The 21,731-nt window shown below is 50.7% G+C and overlaps 1 protein-coding gene across 3 annotated transcripts in view; it reads right to left on the bottom strand.

Annotated features, from left to right (window-relative positions):
- MICAL3 (microtubule associated monooxygenase, calponin and LIM domain containing 3) overlaps positions 1 to 21,731 on the bottom strand; it is a 203,147-nt gene that overhangs the window by 25,790 nt on the left and 155,626 nt on the right. Inside the window, exons 26-34 of one of the 3 annotated variants that reach the window (XM_073886979.1) lie at positions 18,061 to 18,311; positions 13,992 to 14,129; positions 12,757 to 12,819; positions 8,901 to 9,014; positions 8,017 to 8,163; positions 7,485 to 7,567; positions 4,515 to 6,372; positions 3,905 to 3,999; positions 198 to 248 (exon numbers count right to left, since the gene is read on the bottom strand). In XM_073886979.1, coding sequence (XP_073743080.1) covers positions 198 to 248; positions 3,905 to 3,999; positions 4,515 to 6,372; positions 7,485 to 7,567; positions 8,017 to 8,163; positions 8,901 to 9,014; positions 12,757 to 12,819; positions 13,992 to 14,129; positions 18,061 to 18,311 — 2,800 coding nt within the window. The remainder of the gene's footprint in view (positions 1 to 197; positions 249 to 3,904; positions 4,000 to 4,514; positions 6,373 to 7,484; positions 7,568 to 8,016; positions 8,164 to 8,900; positions 9,015 to 12,756; positions 12,820 to 13,991; positions 14,130 to 18,060; positions 18,312 to 21,731) is intronic. The other 2 variants (XM_073886980.1, XM_025851823.2) reach the window with 2 other exon arrangements.

The raw sequence follows: 21,731 nt of genomic DNA, 5'->3' as shown, positions 1-21,731 counted from the left end.
AGTCAAGAGCAGGGCATCTCCCCTTCCTCCGCCATGACACAGCTAGAGAGAGTTCTGGGGCCCGTGTTCACTACTGCTCCATGCACGTGTGAACAGTTAGTGAGGATGTGGCTGGAGGGCCAGGGCTGGGGGCTGCTCCAGGTGGTTAATCACAGACATGCATGCAACAATGACCAGCCATGGGAATGAGACACTACCTTTGATGCATATGATCTCCTGAATGCCAAGGCGTGTGGTACATAAATCAACTTTTAAGGGGATGGCAACAGAAAACAAAATAGTAATAATAACAATTAAAAAATTAAAAATAGAACACAGAAATGGAGCAAAATCAGTTAGAAGTTTAAAACAAACACGCGAGACTGAAGACTAAAACACATGATTATTTTTCACAATGTCACAGGACTGAGTAAGTGAGGAACCTGGGGATACAGATCCTAGCAGCAGGGTCTCAGTGAACCCTGGTTTTGAATAAGGACTGGGTTCACTTTTCTACTGAGAAGACAGCTTCTTCCTCACTATGCCCCAGATCTTCTTTCTTCTCTTTTGACTGTCCCTTGTGTATAATAAACTAAAGCTGTCTAAATACATGGTTATAGATGCCATTTCTCCTTCAGTAACCCACTTGTTTGTGGAAATTCAGACTACTTCTTTCAGCTCAGTGGGGGGTGGGCACTGGTGGTAGGAAACTCCTGTTGCCAGGGCCACAGAAACACAGACACAGAGCAAACTGAGTATCAGACCTAATGTTCTCTTCCAAAAGGCTCTCTCCTGGCAGTGTGGGCCAGGTGGGTTCCTAGTGGGCCACCCAGAAATCCTGGATAGGGGCGGGGGCCATTTCTTGATTATGCACAGTGAAAGGGGCCTAAAATAGCATAAGTAACTGATATTCACCAAAAATACTTCAGGCACATATGTCCTTCCTCAGACTGACTCATCTCTCCCACAAACCAGGATGAATGTCATTATTAGAACAAATCAGCTAAAAAACAGAAGATAGATGGTTTCCCCAAGCAGCATGTGAACCAGTCCATAGGAACTACGTAACCACACCTAAGGAGTAGCACTTAACGTCTGCACCTGCGGCTGCTGTAAAAAGTAAAGGGAGTGGGGGCAGGCACTGACTGACTTCTGGTGGGGGCGGGAGGGGGGTCAGGTACCACCTTGGCAGAGGCGGCGACTTGAGGGGGGAAATCATGAAGCGTGTGCAGTATGTTGAGAGAACGAGGCCAGCCAGAGCTGCTGCTTCTGCTGTGGTCCCCGACGGGGACCTGGGCCTGTCCCACATCCTCTGCACATGCCCGTGGGCGGGCCACAGAGGTTAGGACGCAGTGCATCACTTATATTTAAAGTCAGGCTCAGGCAAAGAAAAGAGGCGAATGTGAATTATCTTTTGTTGGTAGGGTTACAGGTGATAGTATAGATTTAGTCTGTATTATCTTAGTTTTCCTAAGTAAACATTTTAAATAAAAATAAGTTATTTTCAATTTTAGGTTTTTTTTGTCGTTTGTTTTTTATTTTTGTGTATTTATTTATTTTTATTGTTTTATATTAGTCACCATACACGTAATGAGCACTGGGTGTTATACGCAAATAATGAATCATTGAATACTACATCAAAAACTAATGATGTGCTGTATGGTGTTTTTTGTTTTTTTTTTAAACGAAACAAAACTCAGGCACTTGTTTCACAGATGCCTGACTCAGAGACGGGTCTGTGATGCAAGAGGAACCATTTCCTCCAGCTACTAGAGATGCTCCCTCCTGACCCCACTGCACCTTTAGGTGTCCCCACTCCCTTCACTTCCTGCTCTGAAAATTTTCAAACCTAGGAAAAGCTGGAAGAGAACAATGAACACCTTTGCCTAGATTTGCTAAGTGTTAGCATTTTGCTACATATTTGATATATAATCCTTATATATAGTCTTTTTTTTTCTGAAAAAAACCCACACCATGGTAGGATTCAGGTCAACACGTCCTAGGCTCAGCTTTGTCTTTCACATTGCCTGCTCAGCCTCCAGCAAATGGCTCTGCCTCTATGGGGACACACATGGAACGTGAAGCCCCCCACGCCTCTGATTCTGGGATTCTAGGAGTGGGGGCCATGACTTGTTGGTCACGTAGAAGGGGAAGAGCTCTCTATGTGCCTCAGGTCAGCAGGGCCCCAGGGGAGGCTGCCCTCAATGACACATATTGCTGAGAAGAAAGCTTTGGCATGGCCAGCTTGGGCAGCCTGCCATTCCATGTTCTGCCAGGATGTCTCATTAATTGAGAAACAGTGGAGAGACTGACCACAGAAGCAACCACACAGATGGGAGTTTCTGACCAACAGGAGATGGACCGGCTGAACATCTGCATAACTACATGGAAGCAAAGCGCAACCCTGGGCCACATTCTCCTTCACAGACCACAACCCCCCCACCCCGCAAACCCCCTAAGGCAGTGCCAGTCCCCACTCTCAGCACATGTTGAGGGACCCAGGTACATATCCAGAAGCAGTTCTTAGTCCCAATGTCATACCAATGCTACTGCCTGGGAAAGCAAAATGGGGAGCAATTGATAGGAGACCCACGAAGCCAGGCTCCTGGGGGAGAGCCTGCACACAGGGTCCCAACCCTAACTCAGTGCTGGCCTGGCTGAGACAGGTGGAAGCTGGCTCTGCACATGGCAGGGAGGGATCAGAGGCCTGACTGGTCAGGTGTCCTTCTAGGAGAGTGGACAGGTAAATAGCTGGTATGGCCATGGGAGGCCAACAGACCAAGAATGAGAGGAGAACTAAAAGATGGGTTTCCTCCAGTGTGCCAAGTTGTTAAAAGCGGGACTGGGCTGCGAGGAGGGGACTGGCCACAGCTGCAGAAGCCATCTTTACTGACCAGACACATGCGAGGCTCAGGTCTGCTGTGGCAACACCCTGGAAGCCTACAGAGAGGCAGACTCAAATGCGAGCCCTGGAGAGCCTTGTAAAGAAGGTATATGACATTCTGGGGACATTTGTCATTCAGAAAAGGGAGCCGAAGATAGCTGGGCTGTCGCCTGGGACAGGAGGCTGAGTGTGTGTCCCAGGCCAGACAACAGAGATGGTGCAGCTTGAACTGTCCCTATGTGCTGCCCAGGCCTTTCTGGATTGTCGTCCTCACCCCATCACTGTCTCCGTGATGCCAATGCCCTGTTAGAACTTTCTCTAATCCCTCTCCCTCCTCCAACTTCACTGTATCTACACAGAGCTACAAGAGCCCTTGGAAATCAGAAGATTGAATAAATATCCAAGAGCCCTCCACATTGAGGGTTAGCTCTCAGGAGAGGTGAGTGGCCAGCCCAGCTCCTAAGCCCGGGGTAGTAAGAGGGACCAAGTCAGATCCATAGTGCCCTACTAAGCACAGAATCCAGGTCAGTTTTCTGTACTGGTTCTTTAACAGCAAAAATTACTCTTTAATCCACAAATGTACAAAGCAGGCAGGATGACAGGACACATTCCTTAGTGACTCAGCCTCCACCTACTGCCTAAAGCCATAGTCCCCGTCCCAACCTCCACCAGACTCTGGGGCACGGACAACCCTTCTTCTGTCACTCTGGACACTGGCGGATGCTATTCCACATGGGAATTCTGAGGACAAAAGAATGAATGGACAATGCCAGCAGCTTGAATCTTTGAGGACGAAACACAGGAACTCTTGCCACTGAAACAAGCCCCAGCTGTTCCCTAAAAAAAAAGCCCAAGAAAAGAACTCCCTTTATGCCTCTTACTTGGGTCTGGGCTGGGCTCAGGATTCAGCTGTGGGTCTGCTGGGAGATCAGAGGAGGACCCCACTATCCACCCCGGGCTGCAGATTTGCTTTCCCTTTCTTCCACCTCACAAAGACCAATACTACATAGAGGTTTTGGGCTGGGTTTGATCCCGACATACCTCTCGTCTGGACTTCTGGGAAGACCTCTCAAGGATGTCGTCACTGGAGAGGTCCGAGTCCTCCGAGAAGCTTAACTGGCGCCGCAGCTGCAGCTCTAAGGGGATGGAAAGAGGCAAATCGAGGACACCACGGTGCTTTCCTGATTTCTACATGCACATGCGCCACCCAGGGAGTCGGGGAGAGGCTGGATTTCTTTCCAGTTTGAGGGGTTCTTAACCCATGCAGGGGAGCCAGGAGCTTGGAGGCTGACACCTGTGCTGGCAGGGGCAGTGTGAACACTAAACAGACAGCATCCAGACAACAGCCTGCCTGGCGCCTTCCCGGGAGGGCTGAGCTCTGCCTTGCTCAGAATCGGGCCCTGCCCCGGGGCCGTGTGACTTGAGGAAGTGCACACACCTCCCAAGTCTTATGAGTAAGCTGGATTTTAGAATTATTCTATCACCTGGAATATGCTCTGTGAGCCCATGGTTCTGCTTCCTTCTTCCTTACCCCGTTAGCATAGCTCCTAAGAACCCTCGGGGAAGCAGCAGGAGAAATAGATCTTTTGAGGAGAACCAATGGCTGGAGGACACACCTGCCGCAGGAGGGGGTCCCCTGGTGCTGACATACCTGCTCTCACAATGGGAGACATCCTGTGCTTGCCCGAGTCCACAGTAGCACCGCTGGAAGGGGTGCTGGAACAGGACTTGTCATCTCCCTTCTTCTTCTTGTCCTTCTTGTACCCAGAAAAGACGGACTTCCACAAGGACTTGGGCTTGGCAGCGGCTTCCTCCAGATTTGGGCTGGGCTTCTCTGGGGGCCGGCCCTCACCTTTGGACTTCTTCTCTTTCTTGTTTCTGCGGGGGGAGAAGAGTGACGATCTCTTCTTGCTCTTCCCACTGGAGCCCTCGGATGAGGTGACCGAACCATCGGGGCCCCCTGAGTCCGATGGAGGGGAGAGGACCTCCTCACTAGTGGCTTCGTGCTTCAGGGTAGGCTCCCTGGGGCCTTTGAGAACCAGGCGTTTAGGGGACTCGGGGCCGAGGTCTTTGCCCTTGGAGGGAACTGAGGAGGCTTTGCGGGAGGTGCCTCCTGGGGGCCTGGAGGTCCCAGCCGCCATCTCCATCTCCTTCATCCTACTCAGCTGCTTGGCCATAGCGTCTCTCAACGCCTGGCTCTTCACAGACTTCTCCCTGGCTCGCATGCGCTCCTCAGCCAGCTCCTTGGCTTCTGGAGAGACCACGGGCAGGCCCCTCTTCTGTGGCTGGACCCCACTGTCCAGAGTAGGCAACCTACCATTCTCCTTGGCTAGGGGTGAGTGGAGGGGCCTCTCTATGCGGGGCCAGTAGGAGGGGGGTGTGAAGAACTTCTCCTGTAGACTCGAGTCCTCTGTCTTGTCATCATAGGTGTCCTCCACGTCGTCGGCAAAGGGGATCTCGTCCACACTCTCCACAAACGACTTCCGCACCTCCTCTCGGGGGGGCTGGGCGGGTTCTCGGGGGGCCCGCATAAAGGAGGCAGGTGGTGGGGGTGGGATCACCGAGGCCTTGGGCTTGGTCTCCTTATGCTCATAAGTCTGATATGGCTTCCTTCGAAGAGTTGCGGGCTCCTCATCCTGGGGTGGGGGTGGGGGTGGGCTTGAAGGTGGAGTGAGCATGGTGGAGTCTGAGGTGTTGAAGCTCTGGCTGCCCAAGGTTTTCATGTTGGAGGAGCTCCCATGAAGGCCCAGCCCAGAGCTGCTTGATAGATCTCTTCTCTCCTCATGGGAGCTTTTCAGCTCTCTGTCAGATGGGGACTTGGGGGTTGGCAGGGAGGGCTGGTCACCATCTGACTTCGGCAGGCCTAGCCTCTTAGGAACAGGTGGAGGTTTTAGAAGCTGGAGGCCCTCACCCTGAGACTTCTCAACTGAATAGGATTTTAGGGACACTGGTTTAAAGGCAGGCGACGGGAAGCTGGACTCGGACACCTTGCTCCGATCCACAGGTGTGAGCCCGAGGCTGCGGCGGATCTCGGCGCTCTTCATCCAGAACTCTGCCACCAGATCGTTCCGTTTCAGGGCCTCATCCACAGCGAGAGGGCTTCCCAGTCTATCCTTGGCATCCCTTTGGTTCTTCAAGGGGAGGGGAACCATGGGGATGGATGTTTTGGCTGGAACAGGCTGGAAGCATATGGGGGACTTGGTGGGGGATGGGATAGTGGCCTCAGAGGAAGGCTGAGGCTGGGAGCAAATGGGGAGCTGGGTGGGGGTGGGGGTGGAGGTGGGGGTGGAGGTGGCCAACGGTGACAGGAGCTGTGAACTAACTGGGGAGGTAGGTGTCCTGGCTTCCGGCAGAGCCACTGGCTGCAATCGGATAGGAGAGCGCACAGCTCTCTGGTCAGTGGGCACTTCTGCTTTGGGCTTCATTTTGGGGAGCAAAGGTTCAGGGAAAAGGCTCTCCTCGGGCAATTTCACTTTGGTAGCAACAGAGACAGGTGGGATTTGGGCCCCCTACAGAAAAGGAAGATAGAAGCTGCTTAGAAGGAAGGGTTCAATGGTCAGAAGAAACTTATCAGGGAGCTCTCTCTCAAAGGGCCTGTGTTTATGAAATAAATTCCTCTCTCTTCCTTTAGGCTGTCATTCAAATGGCTCCAGGAGAACCTTCCTCACTTTTTGCTCTATTTGTTCAATTTTTAAAGCCACTCTATTTTACTGAACAGACTCAGCTTTCAGGGTTTGGTTCATCTTGAACACACCCTACATTCTTTGTGCACTGAAACGGACACCTGCCCAAAGCACACTAATGGACCCAGCTCTCCTGACTATGGACCCCAAGAGCTCAAGACCTCTGATGTATGAAGACAAGGGCCCATACTGTAAGATTTAAAACAGCTATTTTTTTTTTTTTACAGTCTATACTATAAATTGTCCTTCCCAGGAAGCTCAAAGATCCAGATATTCCTGCACAAATCCATATACCACCCCACCCATTAGTCTCAGCAAAGCTCGCCCAATTTCATGAGTGAAATCACCAAATTCATCTTGCTTCTTAGAATCTCAAAGACCAAACCAAGCCAACCCAGGTATTGAGTTTGGCCTCCTTCCCTGATCTGTCCTCCACATAGGATTTCCCAAAACATATTCCACAGGACACACTGTTGCGATCTGTTTACATAGCATTCTTCAGTGTGTGGCTCACATACCACTGGTAATCTGGGGGAATATTTTTAATTTTAAAAGTCAGTCACGTTCATTTTAACATAACACTAAGAAACAAACTCATCTGTCATATCAAACCCAATGAGTCCACAGAAATTATTGCTTTAACTTAAAAATAAATTTACTTTTAAAATGGTGTGGCATGACAGAAGAGTGACACAGTGGTGGGATGACTCAGGTCTGGGTACAGGTACAGCGCAGGGTTAGAGCGATGCTGCCCAGACTGCCTTGTCCTCATGGTGAGGACTGAGTTGGATCCCCAAGGCCACTCCTGTTTTTAGCAGCTCCACTTTGCACAAGAAGCAAAAAAATGGGTTCACAGTAAGGGCCCTAAGATGAAGGAATTCATATGTCCACTCAGGGTCCCATCAGTTCTGTCCCCACAGTGATCCCCGAGCCCTTACCTCTGCCACAGGGCTGTGGCCTGGGGAGAGCAGACCGGCTTGCTCCTCAGGGGACGGGGCAGGGCTGGGGACTTGGGCGGGACCTGAACAGAACAGACACAGGCTTTATAAGGGAAGCACCCCCCGCCCCACCCTTCCTGCTGAGGGTTCCTCTCCCAGCCAGCTCTGGGGGTCGCTGTTGGCCAGCAGAAAGTGCTTTCCCAGAGTGTCCCTGGATGCCACCTCTACTCATGTTCGAAGTGCGGACTTTTATCGTGTGTGTGTGATCTGTGTCCAGCTTGGAGATGTACCTCCTACCCTTTCATGGCTCCAGAGCACACATAGAAAGGGCTGTTGGCCGAAGCCGCGTGCAGGGTCCATGCATGGGGAAGGAGGACAGCAAGCAGAGCTGTGTGCCACTGGAGGCTGGCGTGCAGCGTGTCGGCCCTGCTCCAGCTCCACTTGGGGGACCTGTGTCCTGGGGGCTGCTCTCATCCCTGCAGGCTCTCAGTGGGAATTCTGGAAGCAGTTTCTCCTGAGTCAACAGACTTACTTCTCTCCTGGTGCCCTGGTGTGGTGACAGGTTGCTCCTCCTCGCTTTCTGATGCCCTCAGCTCCAGCTCCGCTTCCACCACTGCCTGTTGCCGCACGCGAAGCTCCGTTTCAGCTTCCGACGGGATATCATCAGACCAGTGCTGATCTGGCAGAAGGAAGGGAGGGCACAGACCACCCGAGTGAGGCCCTGCTTCTTTTCGAGTCTCCTGCCATCCCCAGAAAGCAGCCAAACCAGCATCTCGGCTTGAGGTGTAGACCTGTGCCACAGCTGGGCCCTGCCTACTGGTCCCCAGTGCTTCTGAGAGACTCGGCCCAAAGCCCCTCATTCTCTGCAACATGGTGCTCTCATCAAAGCCAAATGCATAAGAGGCCACCTGATAGACCAGAACACAATGCATGTGCCTGTGAAGGGCAGGCCTTGCTTCGTGGACTCACCAATGGTCTGTGTTTCCCCCAACACCACAGCAACTCCATGCTCCCTCACAGGCTTGTCTGGACCCCTCTCATTTCTCCCAGGCTAAGTCCCTGCCCCCTTTTCCCCAACAAGCAGACTATAATTCTTAAAATACCATCTCCTTGTAGCTACCTTTTGGAGGACATCCACTGAATTAGAGGCCCATGTCTAAAGCACCCAGTCTGCTCAGTTTCTCAACCACAACTCACTGAATGCACGCTCTGCTGTCTGCTGGCTTCGGGGTGGAATGACACACATTCAAGTTAGTGCCAGGACAAGGAACGCGACCAGGGGACCTAATGGTGGTCTCTTCTGAGTGCCTTGCTTTTGCTTTTAACGTATATGATCCCTTTCCTGAGCTGCATTCACACAGTGGGGAAGAGGGCGGTCAGCACAGTGGAGAGGGGAGGCTCTGGGGTCCCCCGTACCATCATCCAGCTCAGCACCAGTGTCCCCTGTGTCCCCATTCTCCGCTGCCTCCCCTTCTATCTCTGCCGGCTCCGAGTCCACATCTTCCTCCACGTCATTCTCATCAAATGGGACTGTAAAGCAGAAAGGTTCAAAGGAAGGAAGAAAAGGACAGACAGATGGACAGAGAGACTGCCTGTGCAGGTGTAAGGGGGCAGTGGTCTTCCCAGGGCTGCAATTCTCGAAGACCTCGAGAAGCAGGGAGATGGATTCTGAAGTGTCTGGATTTGGACCCCAAGGCAGACGTCAGCCAGACTTGGGGGAGCTAAAAGCAGTGTGGGCGCTGGTGAGGGCTTGGGGCCCTTCCTGAACACACGGGACTAGCACTGCTCAACTCCAGCAGGGTCAAGTGGAAGAGGGAGAGCAGCGTCAGGTCTGCTCATCTCCCCTCTTCCCCCGGGGCTGCCGGAAGCTTCTCAGTGTGAGAAGACGGGAGATGCTGCTTCTCCAGGCCCAGCAGCAACAGCAGCTCTGGGCTGCGTCACATGCCACGAGTCACTGAATCCTCACAACGATTCGCTCGAGGGGCTGGGGGAAGCCGAGGCCACAAGGCTCCATCTAGCAGCTGCAGTGCTGTGTGTCGGTGAAATCACTGCCACGTGAGGGACCAACAGGACCCCCGAGGGCACCTCCCTCCCCTTTCAAATGGCAGAGGTTGCAGCTTCGCTTGGGGTAACTCAAGAGAAATGTGTTGTTGTTGTTGTTTTTTAAAGCATGAGGGAGATGGTGAGGGGATATGTAAAGTTCATTTTCTAGACTCAAGAATAGCCCTTCGGTGCTGCAGAATGAGGCAAAGCACTTGTCAACTTCATTTTCCTCAGGAGGAACCAGCCCCCAAACACACACACACACACACACACACACACACACACACACACACTCATTCAGACCTGTTCCCAACCTCTGCACACCTGGAGCTCACACTAACAGTTTGGAGTAAGAGAAAGCAATTGAGAAAGCAACGCATGCTGCTTTAAAGGATGCCGAGATCCCGTGGTCCCCGGGACTGACAGTCCCCGTCGGTCAGGGGTCCTGAGGGCTTCTTCTAGAGTTCGAAGCACAGCCACTCACCAAACAGTCCTAATTGTTCTCACTTCAGAAAAAGGGGTTATGTTTACACTTGCATATCCAGGAGCTGGAGACTCCAAGCCCAAGGGGTCGGGTGGGCAGCAGGGGCACTGGCAGTGGCAGAGCTGGGGAGATTTCTTCAAAGGCGGTACCACAAGGAGAGGCTGTGAAAGGACCAGGCCCTCTCAAGTCACTGGTCTTCCCACTGTCCAGTCTCTTGAATCTGTACCCCTGCTATGGTGAGCATGTGCACGGTGAGTGCAGACACCAAGGACTGAGTGTGATAAAAATCAAGTGACTCCCTGCAGAGTGGGGTGGGGAAGACGGGGAAGGGGCACTCTGAGGATAGCTGGCTTGACCTAGCCACAGGAGTTTTTGTTAAAATATATATATATATATGATTCCTTGGGGTGCCTGGGTGGCTCAGTCAGTTGAATGTCTGACTCTTGATTTCGGCTCAGGTCATGATCTCAGGGTGATGAGCTAGAGCCCTGTGTCGGGCTCCACACTGGGCATGGAGCCTGCCTCAGATTCTCTCTCCCCCTCTGCACATGCCTCCCCACCCCCACTTGCTGGCACAGCCGCACACACTCTTTCTCAAAAACAAAACAAAACAAAAAACCCAACAATAAAAATAATTTCTTAAGCTGTATAATTATCTTACCGCCCCTTTTGTCTACTCAGCTTATTAAAAATAAGGTTATGACTTGCATCTAATTCTGGAGAACCATTCAAAATAGGTTTGGAATGGACTCCGGGGAAACTCCATGCCTCCTCAAACCTGAGCTTCCTGTCTGGATAACGAGCTCATGGTTTTATGACACCATTTCTGAAGAGGTGGGAACACAGATGCCTCTCTTCCCCCAGCATTTTTCTCCTTTGGCAGTCACCCCAACCCAGGGGAAACAGAACCAGGGCTCATCCCATTAGGGTCCACTGTGCCCGACACGCATGCCCAAATAAATCTATGAGTGCCTGGGCATCAAGATGGTAACTTATACTTCTGTTGGCAAGTGCACTGGATGCGAGCACAAAGGAGACCATGACAGGACTCCCCAGTCTGGCACTGTTCCAGTCACACTGCCCCACGTCAGCCTGATCTCGGCCCCGGTCCCTTGGCCCTCACATGGTTCTCCGACTCAGAGTTGCTATTAAGAAGTGACTGTGGACTCTGAGAAACAAAATGAGGTTCTAGAGGGGAGGGAGGTGGGGGAATGGGTTGGCCTGGTGATGGGTATTAAAGAGGGCACGTACTGAATGGAGCACTGGGTGTTATACGCAAACAATGAATCGCGGAACACTGAATCAAAAACTAATGGTGTAATGTATGGTGATTAACATAACATAATAAAAAAATAAATTAATTAAAAAAGAAGAAATGTCTGTTGTAGAGTCAGAAAGGTACTAAGTCTACAGTCCTTGGGAGTACCTTGAAAGGAACAATTGTCACATATATTAAAACACAAACAAATGAGAAATATCAATGCAGCAGCAGATACTGGAGAAACGCAGCTTGAGGGATGGAATTGGGAGATTCAACCCAGGTTAAGATGGAGTGCAGAGTGCTAGAAGCTGCCACACACTATGGAAGCTAGGAATCACAGACATACGTAGCTTTTGCTTTATTTCAGCTGCCAGCTGTGAAGTCCTGATACCTCAGCCTTCTCCAACCATGGTGGGAGACGTGACTAACTAGGAGGGATGCCCAGCAGCTCTGTTCACAGAGCTAGGGTCTGGCTCCCTGTGGCTCTGTGACTTGCGTGCCTGTGTCCACTCCTTCTGCTGTGAGTGAGGACAATGGGCTGGGCTGGTAAGAGGCTGGTGGTAAAGATCCATGAGCTCCAATCCTACCCATCCCAGAAGCAACCACTAGGACCACAGTTCTCAATCGGGGGGGGCAATGCTGCTCTTCTTCAAGTGGTATTTGATATTGTGTAGGGCATTTTTTGGTTGTCGCCTGGATGGCTTTGGCAGGAGGTAGAGGCTGCAAGGCTGACATTTTGAGGGCTGAGGCCAAGGAAGTTAAATGTCCTGCAATGCAGAGAACTGTCCTGCCCTCGCTGAGCACTGCTATGGCCCGCGTTGAGAAATACCTCTCCAGAAAAGGTTAGGAAAGACAACCAAGGTTTCTGAGCTATCTCTTAGCCTAAGTATTTAAACAGGCCCCGCACCTTAGTATGCAGACCCAGCGGACGCTACGTCTAGTTATACCCAGCCTGTCCCCCTGAGCTGGACAACATCCACCAATCCTCTGTTATTCCCTCTTCACTGAGGAGTCTCCCACAAGTCCCTGAGTACTGAAAGTCTCCTTTTCTGTACTTTGGTGGGTTTGTGGAATATTAAGTGATTCCTCTACTTTTATACCCAACTGCTACACAACTTTTCTACAGACTTTAAAAATCACTGCTAAAAATGTTCCCTCAGCTTTGGCCTTTACTCAGCCTTTAGTAGTAGTAGTAGTAGTAGTAGTAGTAATAATAATAATAATAATAATAATAATAATAATAATAATAAAAAGTTTAGTCAGTTCTGTCTATGCTACTGCTCTCCTCCAGATCGTCCCTGAAGGGCGTGGGGTGTGCGTCCGGTCCATGCAAGGATGGGCTGCCTGAGTGAGGCATGCATGTGCCCCCCCTCCCTTGGCATGCACTAGCAGCAGGACCAGAATTCTAGTGTTAAGGTACCAGCAGAGCTGCCAAGAGAGAGTGGTTATGGTGAGTGGGGAGAGAACAAACATCACCAGACTACCTCCGGAGACTGTCTCCAGCCAGGCCTGCACGGCTGCGCGGCGTATGGAGGGAAGGTCAGGCACTGAATTTAAAACAGACGATAGATACAAAGTTACACAGGAATGCGTGGTCCCCCTGAGGAGAGCTGAGGTCATCCTAGAGCCCCAAACAGAAGAGAAACTGAGAGATGTTACAAGCTAGAGGCCTGTCCCGCACCAACGAGGGGTCCCAGTCCCATTGTAACCCAGTCCCATTGTAGGCATTCAGGATGAGAAAAGGAGAGAAAACACAGGGAGGGTCAACAGCAGCTCGAGGCTGCGGAGCTACTCCGTGCTGTAGGCCAGTCCGACGTCCCTATTCAGCAGGGTCTCTCTCCTCACTCCTGCTGAGTGTTTATGCTGCTGCAAAAGTAGTTAATGACGTTGGTCTTGCCTATAGGTAAAGACCTGGGGCTGGGGAGGATCAGATGTCCCCGTGAAGGGCTAAACTTCACGAAGGCAGGGAGTACCCTCTTTGTCTACTCAGAGCCTGTAAGGGTGTGTGGCCCCGTCAGGCACCGAACGAAAGCATGAAGAAAAGTGAGTGAGAGACAGAGGCTGATGACACCAAGGATCCATATTTGGACAGTGGGCATGCTGAGGTCGGAAGGCGTGGAGAGTGGCATGGCAGCGACCATGCCCCTGTTTATTGCTTGTTTATTTCCCCTGTTTATTGCTTGCTATTCCTCGAAGAGGTCGGGCTAAAGTTCGTCTTCATCCTACTGTGGAACACAGACCGTCTCACCTGAAACCTAGAGCTGGACATTACTCTCTCTACTCTAAAGGCCTCCTGGATCGAAATCGCTTCTTAAAACTTCATTTCAGGTCAAAATATACTCCCCTACCCTGTTCTGCCAATGTACATTCACACTCAGACACACCACACAAGGAAAGCACCAGAACATTTTACCAAGTGGACAGAGGAACCCTGTCTAGTCATATGGGGAAAGAAAGCAAATTCTTGGTTTTCCCAAGGTCAAGTTCATTTTACTATTTTGCATCCATGGAGAAAGAGCTCATAACCTCTTAACCCATAGAGAACTTTATATATCCTCAAACAATAGCTAAGGGTAGTGGTCACAATTGTTGGCTCTTACATTTTGATCAAACTGATGGCTTTGATCCTAACAGAAGAGTCCTCTGCAGCAACGAGAGGGGAAGCAGGGACAGAAGGTGCTCTGAGGGGCATTGGGACCTTGGATCTTGAAATAGTTACCTCTAGAAGTGGAGGACTCAGAGGTTGGTACCATACGCTCCTCCTCCTCTTTCTCGCGAATATGTGTCCAGTGCACATCAGCCTGGATCTCCAAGGGGTTGGCCGGATATAGGATCTGTTGTAGACTCTGGCTCCCAACTAGTGTACCAGGATCAGAGGTGGAGGAGAGAAGGAAGGGAGAGATGATGGAAGAAGGAAGCAGAAAATAAGCAGTCAAGGAAAGGAGGGGATGAAACACCACAGGAAAGGAAACAGAAAGAAAAGTTACTGTATTTGCCAGGATCAGTTTGAATCAGAAAGAGGCAAAAATTGAGAGTGTAAACACACACACACACACACACGATTCCCACTTGTTCAGCTTGATGTAGTGGTTTCAAGCTTCACTTATACTGTTAATTTCAATGAAGAGAACCATACATTCCAACTCCAAACAGAAAGAACTCTCCTTTCTGATGCTCTTTTCATCTTATCTGCATTTGAGGGACCCAAATGCCCAGTCAGAAGAAAGAGCAGGTTACAACTGCCTCTGAAGGGCCACCCCTCCAGGTCATGAGTGCTCAGCACAGTGCCTACTGCCACCTGTCATGTTGACTGCTTCTCCTCTGAGATTTCAGCCAACTGACAAGAGAGAAGTGGGATGGGGCAGTATCATTCTGTCATGAACCAGCTAACTCACGCAGGATGGAAACTTACTTTGTTGGTACTTTAGTGTTTATCTTTTGCAGCTAGAGAGAGAGAGAAAAAAAAAATCCCCCTTCCATAATAGGTCTCATGCTGCATGCTGGTCTGTGGCAGGGACAGGGTATGGAGAAAAAATGGAGTTTGGGAGGCAATGGCTGGGAGAGGAAGCAGAGCTCTATCCTGTAAATTCCCAAAGCTTTGGGGGTTCGTGGGCAGGATAAAACAATACCTCTTTCCTTTTTCTGAGGTCAAAGCCCTTTTCCTTAAAACTTCATTTGGTGCCCCACTGCTTCCCTCTGGACACAAGACCGGCCTTTTTAGCTAAATGAGAATTCACCAGCAGCCCCTTCAAATTATTCCTGCTGCCAGGGCCCAAGGAATATACATGCAGCCCCTGCCCTATAAGCTTCCTATAATCAGTGCTTGGACCATGCCATACAGTTGGGTTAAAATAAAGGAACAGCCAGTGACTTGGAGAGGGGACACTTCGGGAGGGAGGAAGGCTTTTCAGGCAGCAAGAGCAGGTGCCACCTGATCTGAAGGACCCTGGGATTCCTGATGGGAGCCCACTCTCAACAATCTAACTGGACAATTTGGCTTTGGCTTCACTATCACACAACCTCTTTTTTTTTTTTTTTTAACACAACCTCTTGATTTTTAAGCAATGGAGAATGTAATATGGACAGAAAGTACCAGTAAGATCACCAAATGTGGGTGCGGGCACCATGCTGTGTTAAATGTGGGGTGGTAACCCCACATGCACTCTCTCATTGGAACTGCTGGTCTCCACAGATTCATTTTCCTAAGGTCAGCCGGCTTTTAAGGTGTTGGATAGGGCTAAATTCCAGCAAAGTCACCCAACATCTTGAATGTCATATGACTAAGGAAGGTAAGTCAAAGAGAAAAATGTGGATGCTATCTTCATCTTCTAAGCAACAAAGAGAAGACAGTGAGTCTTCCCCCCAGATAATGTTCTGCATCCTGTTCATAAATGAAGCCTTGGGGACTTATCAGCCAGCATGTCCTTCCTTTCCAGAGAAATGTTAGAAGGCACGGTAGAGGGAGGCTCTGGGCACCTCTGCTGGTGACGGCACCCATGCCGGCTCCACCACTTACAGGTGCTGTGACTGCAACCTGAGGTTCTCTGCAGTAGAAGAGGCCGAGTCTTTGCTAGAGCAGGGGGCTTGCAGCAAAGCACACAAGGGGCACAGATAGGGCCACATTCAATAAGGCTGCTTCGGGAGTCTTCTCCTCTGACTGCCCCTTGACTCTCCTTTGTCTTACATGCTATTTTGTACATGACCATTCATGAAGGCTGGCCCAGGGACAGGTGCCAAGCTAGGTACGTGCCAAAGCCTGCCAGGGCAGCTTTATAAAGCACAGATCTTTTCATGTGGGACCTGCTCTTGAAGGCAAATTCTGGATGGCTGCTAGGGAGCCAGGGTAGAAGGTGGGCAACGGGCAGAGCGGGTACCTTTACGTGTACCCGTAGCTTCTTCCTTTGACAGCTGCTGGAGCCACTGGCCTTGCAGGAGTTCTCTGTCCCAGGGGCAGTACTCCCCTTCTACAGCAGGGGGAGCCAGACACCCACAAACACAGCATCAAGAATCCCGCGTGGGGATAAACAGAGAGGAGAGAGAATGAAAGGGAGGAAAGAGAATAGAGTTATCTTCAGGTGCACGGCAAGAACATCCTGTCACTGTCTACACAGCCATCGAAGTCCACTGACCAGAAGCTACACACACCACGGGCTAGGAGAATACAGGCCCAGGGTTGGGCTGAATTTGTTGGTATGTGTTTCTGCCGTTAAATCCCATCCCTGCAGGCTGGTTCTTGACGCTAGTTCCAGATCCAGGAAATTAAGTCTGCGTGGAGGAAAGCAGGGCTAAACTCTCCCGCAAAGGGTACAGACTTTGACTCTAAGCTGTGTCTGGGGCTAAAGCCACCAGACATATGAATCACCAGCTAGAGATAATGACGTCTGAAATGATACAAACAAAATACCTTTCCCCCTGATGCGCTGTGAGCACGATCGCCCCCCTGACTACATGGACGCGGGGCCAGCCCTGAGCTTGAGTCAGCCACAGCTCGGCAGACACAGCAGGATGGAGAACTCAAGCTGCCAGCTTCCCGGCCCACGGCCTGCTTCCTTCTTACACAGACCTTATGCATTTCTCATCAGAATGAGGAGGGAGGGACAGGCCACCCAGGGCTGCCTCTGGAGACCTTTGGAGGGAAGAGCACAGGAGAACTGGGTCTGGAGAAGCCCCTTAGGGGCCTGAGGAGGCTGTGCTTTCCTCTTGCCTGCCCGGCCTCACCAGGGGGAGCTACACAGCTCTCAGGACCGTCTCAGGTCTGGGAAGGGCTCTGCATCTGGTCAGCACTCGGGCCTTCCCGTGCCAGGCTGTGGGGATGGGATTTGGGCGGCCAAGCACATGAATTCCAGGAGGGGCAGAGGTAAGCAGGAAGAGCAGCAGAGAAATCTAGTGCCAACTCTACGAGGCCCAGCGCTGTCCTGAATTTAACGTGCTCCTCTGACAATGGCTGGGAGGGACTGGTGCTTTAAAGGCCCACGTCCTTCTCCACCCCATGTGCCCTGGAGAGAGAGCTCGGCCGTGAACTGACATGGCACCGCTGTCAGGGGGACTCAGGTATCTACCTGCCCTAGTTTCTTCCTCACCACCCACCAGACTTCTATGCAGCTAGGGCAGGGAAAGAATGACCCTCTCTCTTACAGAGGCAAGAAAAGGAGACCCATCAAGTTCTTCCTCATCACTCAAGGACACACACAGCCAGAGATAGGGGCAGAACTGAAACATTTCACGTCACAGCCAACCAGACTGACTTAGTGCTGGAATGGATGCTCCTTCTAAGGACACTTGTCCAAACACATTACTACCTATCATCAACTGAGCCCTGTCTCGTGGGCGCCTAGCCCCTCCTCAGTGACAACAGCTCTGAGCAGAGTGAGATACAGTGCTTCGCAGCCTCCAATATCTTGGGCTCTGAGTCACGGAATCCTCTAGAAAGCTAAATTCCCTTTATTAAAATAAATTTCTTTAACTGAAACTAAGAAAAAAAGAGAGAAAATGAGGATAGCAGGATGAGTAACCTTATCTGGATGAAGTCCTTCTGCTGACCCTCTGCCTTCCACTTCCAGTTTCTCCTCAGAATGTGCACAAGGGACTCTATTGTCAGTGGTCTCCTCTGCCCCCAAAACGAAGGTCAGAGAGAGGCAGGAGGGATGGTCTCTGGGGCTGTGCGGGGCACATCTGTGCGCCAGACTCCAGCTGTGTGACTCCAGCCACAGAAACCTTACTCAGGCGTGGAACAGACTGCCTCAGGGATGGGACAGGGTCAGAGTTAGGAGAAGAGACTTTTTTCTGACCTTCACTAGACTCTTCCTCCTCCTCCTCATATTCTTCCTCCTCCTCCTCCTCTTCCTCCTCTTCATATTCCTCCTCCTCCTCCTCTTCGTTCCCAGGCCCGTAGCTCTTTGAGGCCTCTAGTTCCTCTTCACTCTTTCCTTTCAGAAGAGCATGGATCCTCACAGCCTCCTTCCAAGGAACGCCACCCAGGTCTGAGGTGGGCAGAGGAGGCTCCTCTTCCTCCTCTTCCTCCATCTCAGACTCAGAACTGCTGTGGGGGAAACAACCACACAACCAAGTGAGGAGACGGTTAAAAGCCACAAATGGAGGCAAAATGTCCCAGCAAAGCAACTGCTGGGCAGGAAGGGAGAGAGGACAGGCACGGAAGGGTGCAGCACGCTTCCCCACCTCGGGAAGACACACGAGGGGAAGGAGAGCGAGGAGAGGGCCAGAGAAAACACACACGTACGCGTAACCCCTACATGAAGCCACACGAGCCAACAGCCCAGTCTGGTGGGGCCCTCTCTTCGGTGAACAGCACTCCACTGAGCTCAGTTTTAGAGGCCCTCAGAGACAGTAGGGGGCACGGACGCATTCAGATATGAACGCATGACCCCAGGAATCAAGAATGGAGACAAAGTCTCCTTTCCTTGTGATCTACTGTTTGATTTGAGGAACTCAAATCTGCTTGACTCAGGTGGGCTGGAAAGCTCTGGTGGGAAGCACGGTGAGAAAGAGCTGCCTCCAAGAGGCCTGAACTAGTTTTAGCCACAGACGGGCTGGCCATCGAGGTGCGTGTGCTGGAGTGAAGGCCACGCACTCAGTCCCACCACGTTCCTGAAGCCCCCCCGACGTGCGCCCTGGAGCGCGACACTATGAGGAATACACAGTTAACAGGGCAGCCAAGGCACCGCTCGCTGAAGTTGCAGAACAGGGGCCATGGGGAGAGCGGGAAAACAAATACTGCATCCCTGGGGCCATCACCTTTGACAACCAGCCACGTTTGCCACCATTCTCCCTGACGGCATAGAGCCCAGAGCTCAGCTTGAAAAGGGAAGCTGCTCTGAATGCCAGAGACACTAGCTGTGACTTAAGCAAAAGCCAAAATCACAGACCTCCACACTCGCAGCCACCACCCCAGAGCATCTTCACCCTCCTCCCCCGCAGCAAAGTGAGCAGTCAATAAGTGGTACAAGAATAAAATTCAGTACCCTCAGTGGGGCTGTAAAGCAGGAGAAAAACCCGAACCATCACTACACCAACGAAGCTTCGACCTATTTTATGGTCCGATAATTCCCTGGAAGTCTTTTTCAGGAGAGGCTTTGCCCTCAGTGAGAAATGTGTAGTTGACTGGGCTGGAGGACATGTGGCTTTTACAATCCAGCAGGGCCCAACTGCTGGCACGAGAGAGCCCCAAACCCCAGAAGCGTCACGCACGGGGTTGTTGTCCGGCCCTGTCTTCCTGTGATGGTGGGCTGCTCTCTCCCTACCTGGAGTGGGGTTGTGCCCGTGGAGAAGGAACCAGTGAATACCGTGTGAGAAGGTCAATGACACCCCACTCCTAGCGCTACTAGTACCTGCGCAATAAAGAATCCCACCTTGCTCAAAGAGAGGCCTGGCCTTTGTCTTGGGGCCTGGGAGGTCAACCCTAAGCCCCCCGGAGGTCCTGCCTGATGGGAATGTCTTTATTTCCCTGGAATCCCTAGGTCATGGTGGATAGTCTAATAATGTGATTTAGGGTGAGGGCTGATCACATCTGAAAGACGAATAATTTAGGCTTGAGTCACGCAGTATTAGTTGGCCTGGAGACTGAGATCAATCACACCACGTAGATAATCAATCAGTCAATCAACGCCTGGGTAATGGAGCCCCAGTACATCTCTTAACATCAAGGCTTGGGTGAGTAATACTATACGGACTTTGTCACACATTAATACCAAGAAAGTAACACTGCCCTGACTCCGTAGGGAGAGGATGATGGAAGGTCCTCACCTGTACTTTCTTGGCCTCTGCCCTGTGTACTTTTTCACCTGGCTGATTTCAATCAGTATCCTTCCCTGTAATTAAACCATAACCATGGGTATAAACCTTTTAGTGAATTCTGACAAATTAATGAATTTGAGGGTGGTTTTGGGAACTCCCATACTTCAGCCGAGTTAGAAGGGAGGGCAGTCCTGGAGGCTGTCTGCCCACGACTTCTCAGGTGGCCAACTCTCACAGGGCCACACTGGCTCTGCTCCTTACCAGCTGTATGACCTTGAGCTGATTACTTCTGCGGAGCTTCTGCATCCTTATCAGTAAGGAGGCAATGTTAATACCTGCCTTGGAGAAATGTAATGAAGGCTGGGGATTTTCCTGATTTTCATGTTTGTGTTACGCTCTGGGATTCAGGCTATTCCCTTATCTGTTTACTCATTTACATGCTCCTTCATTCATTCAATGAACATTTTTGAATACCTATTAAAGTTCACCCAGTAGGTACAAAAATAAAGAGGGTCAGGCTCCTTACTGCAGGCAGCTCCCTTTGGTGAATACTACTACATTCACTCATTCATTCATCCACCCACGAAAACTTGCTTAGCATCTTCTGCTTGTAATGCACTTCCTAGACACTGCAGAGGATACAAAGGTGACATAGAAAAGATCCTTATTCTCAAGGGGAGATAAGATGCACACACGACAATGACAAAAGAAGGTAGAACACAACTGCAGTGGGATGGAGGGTTGAGAGGAGGCAGTTTAAGGTGAGTAAACATAAGAATTTGGGCCACGGAAAGCTTGGCATTTGGATTGTGACTGTTTTTCATGACTTACTTAGGTATTATTCTTGCCTTACTTTTGTGTTTTCATTTGTTTACATTCTTACTACTTATCAACAACGTGTAATCCAGCGTATATCACCTAACATCTTTCAAATATGAAATAAGGATAAGAATGACTACTATGCTCATCTTAAATCTTATGTAAATTTGTTAAAACTTTAGGTGGGTAGAAGACAGGCCAGCTTGTCCTTCCTTCACAGCCAGGCACACAAGGTTACCCCTGGAGTCAGCAGGCTCAAGGAGTCCTCACTGAAGCTTTCCGCTCCTTGTACCGTGTGCCCTGTCACGAGGGCAGCAGCACTGGACATAATGTGAGCAATGAATACTCCATGATGAGGGCAATGGGGCCTCACTTAGAGCTCCGAGTGCCACCCTGGCTAGTTTTACAACAGCTCAAGGACCAAGGGAAAATAGCAAGTGAGGCACAGAGCATAAAAAATCGGGTGGAAAGGTCAACCCTTGCCTCTCTTCATAAGCTACCAGCTCTCAGTCCATTTCTGAGAGGCCTGGCTACACTGCTTCTGGAAATCTGAGACAGGCAAACCAGCCTCCCTCCCTTTATGAAGCACAGAGAGATGAACAGGTGCTGCCAACTGTTCCTTCCCAGGTCATATCTCCCTGCGACCTTGGAGCTGTCCTTCGAGTCTCACCAGGCTCCTTACCTCATGCAAGATTCACAGTGTAAATTCAGTAACTCAAGCTCATTCTACATTTTCTGGCTGTTTTCAGTACCTGAATTTTTGGGTCTGGCCTTTGAAGAGGCTAGGAGGAAGGGAGCAGAGGAGGAATGTAGTGTGAGGCAGACCACCCCCTGCCACTTGGTTGTCAGCCTAGGAAGTTTTTAAGTGGGGAAAATCGCTACACCAGAA

The sequence above is a fragment of the Callorhinus ursinus genome, unplaced genomic scaffold (assembly GCF_003265705.2).
Source record: "Callorhinus ursinus isolate GAN/ISIS: 27379988/994484 unplaced genomic scaffold, GSC_fseal_2.0 scaffold74, whole genome shotgun sequence".
Taxonomy (NCBI): Eukaryota; Metazoa; Chordata; class Mammalia; order Carnivora; family Otariidae; genus Callorhinus; species Callorhinus ursinus.
This window is presented reverse-complemented; position numbering and strand designations above follow the sequence as displayed.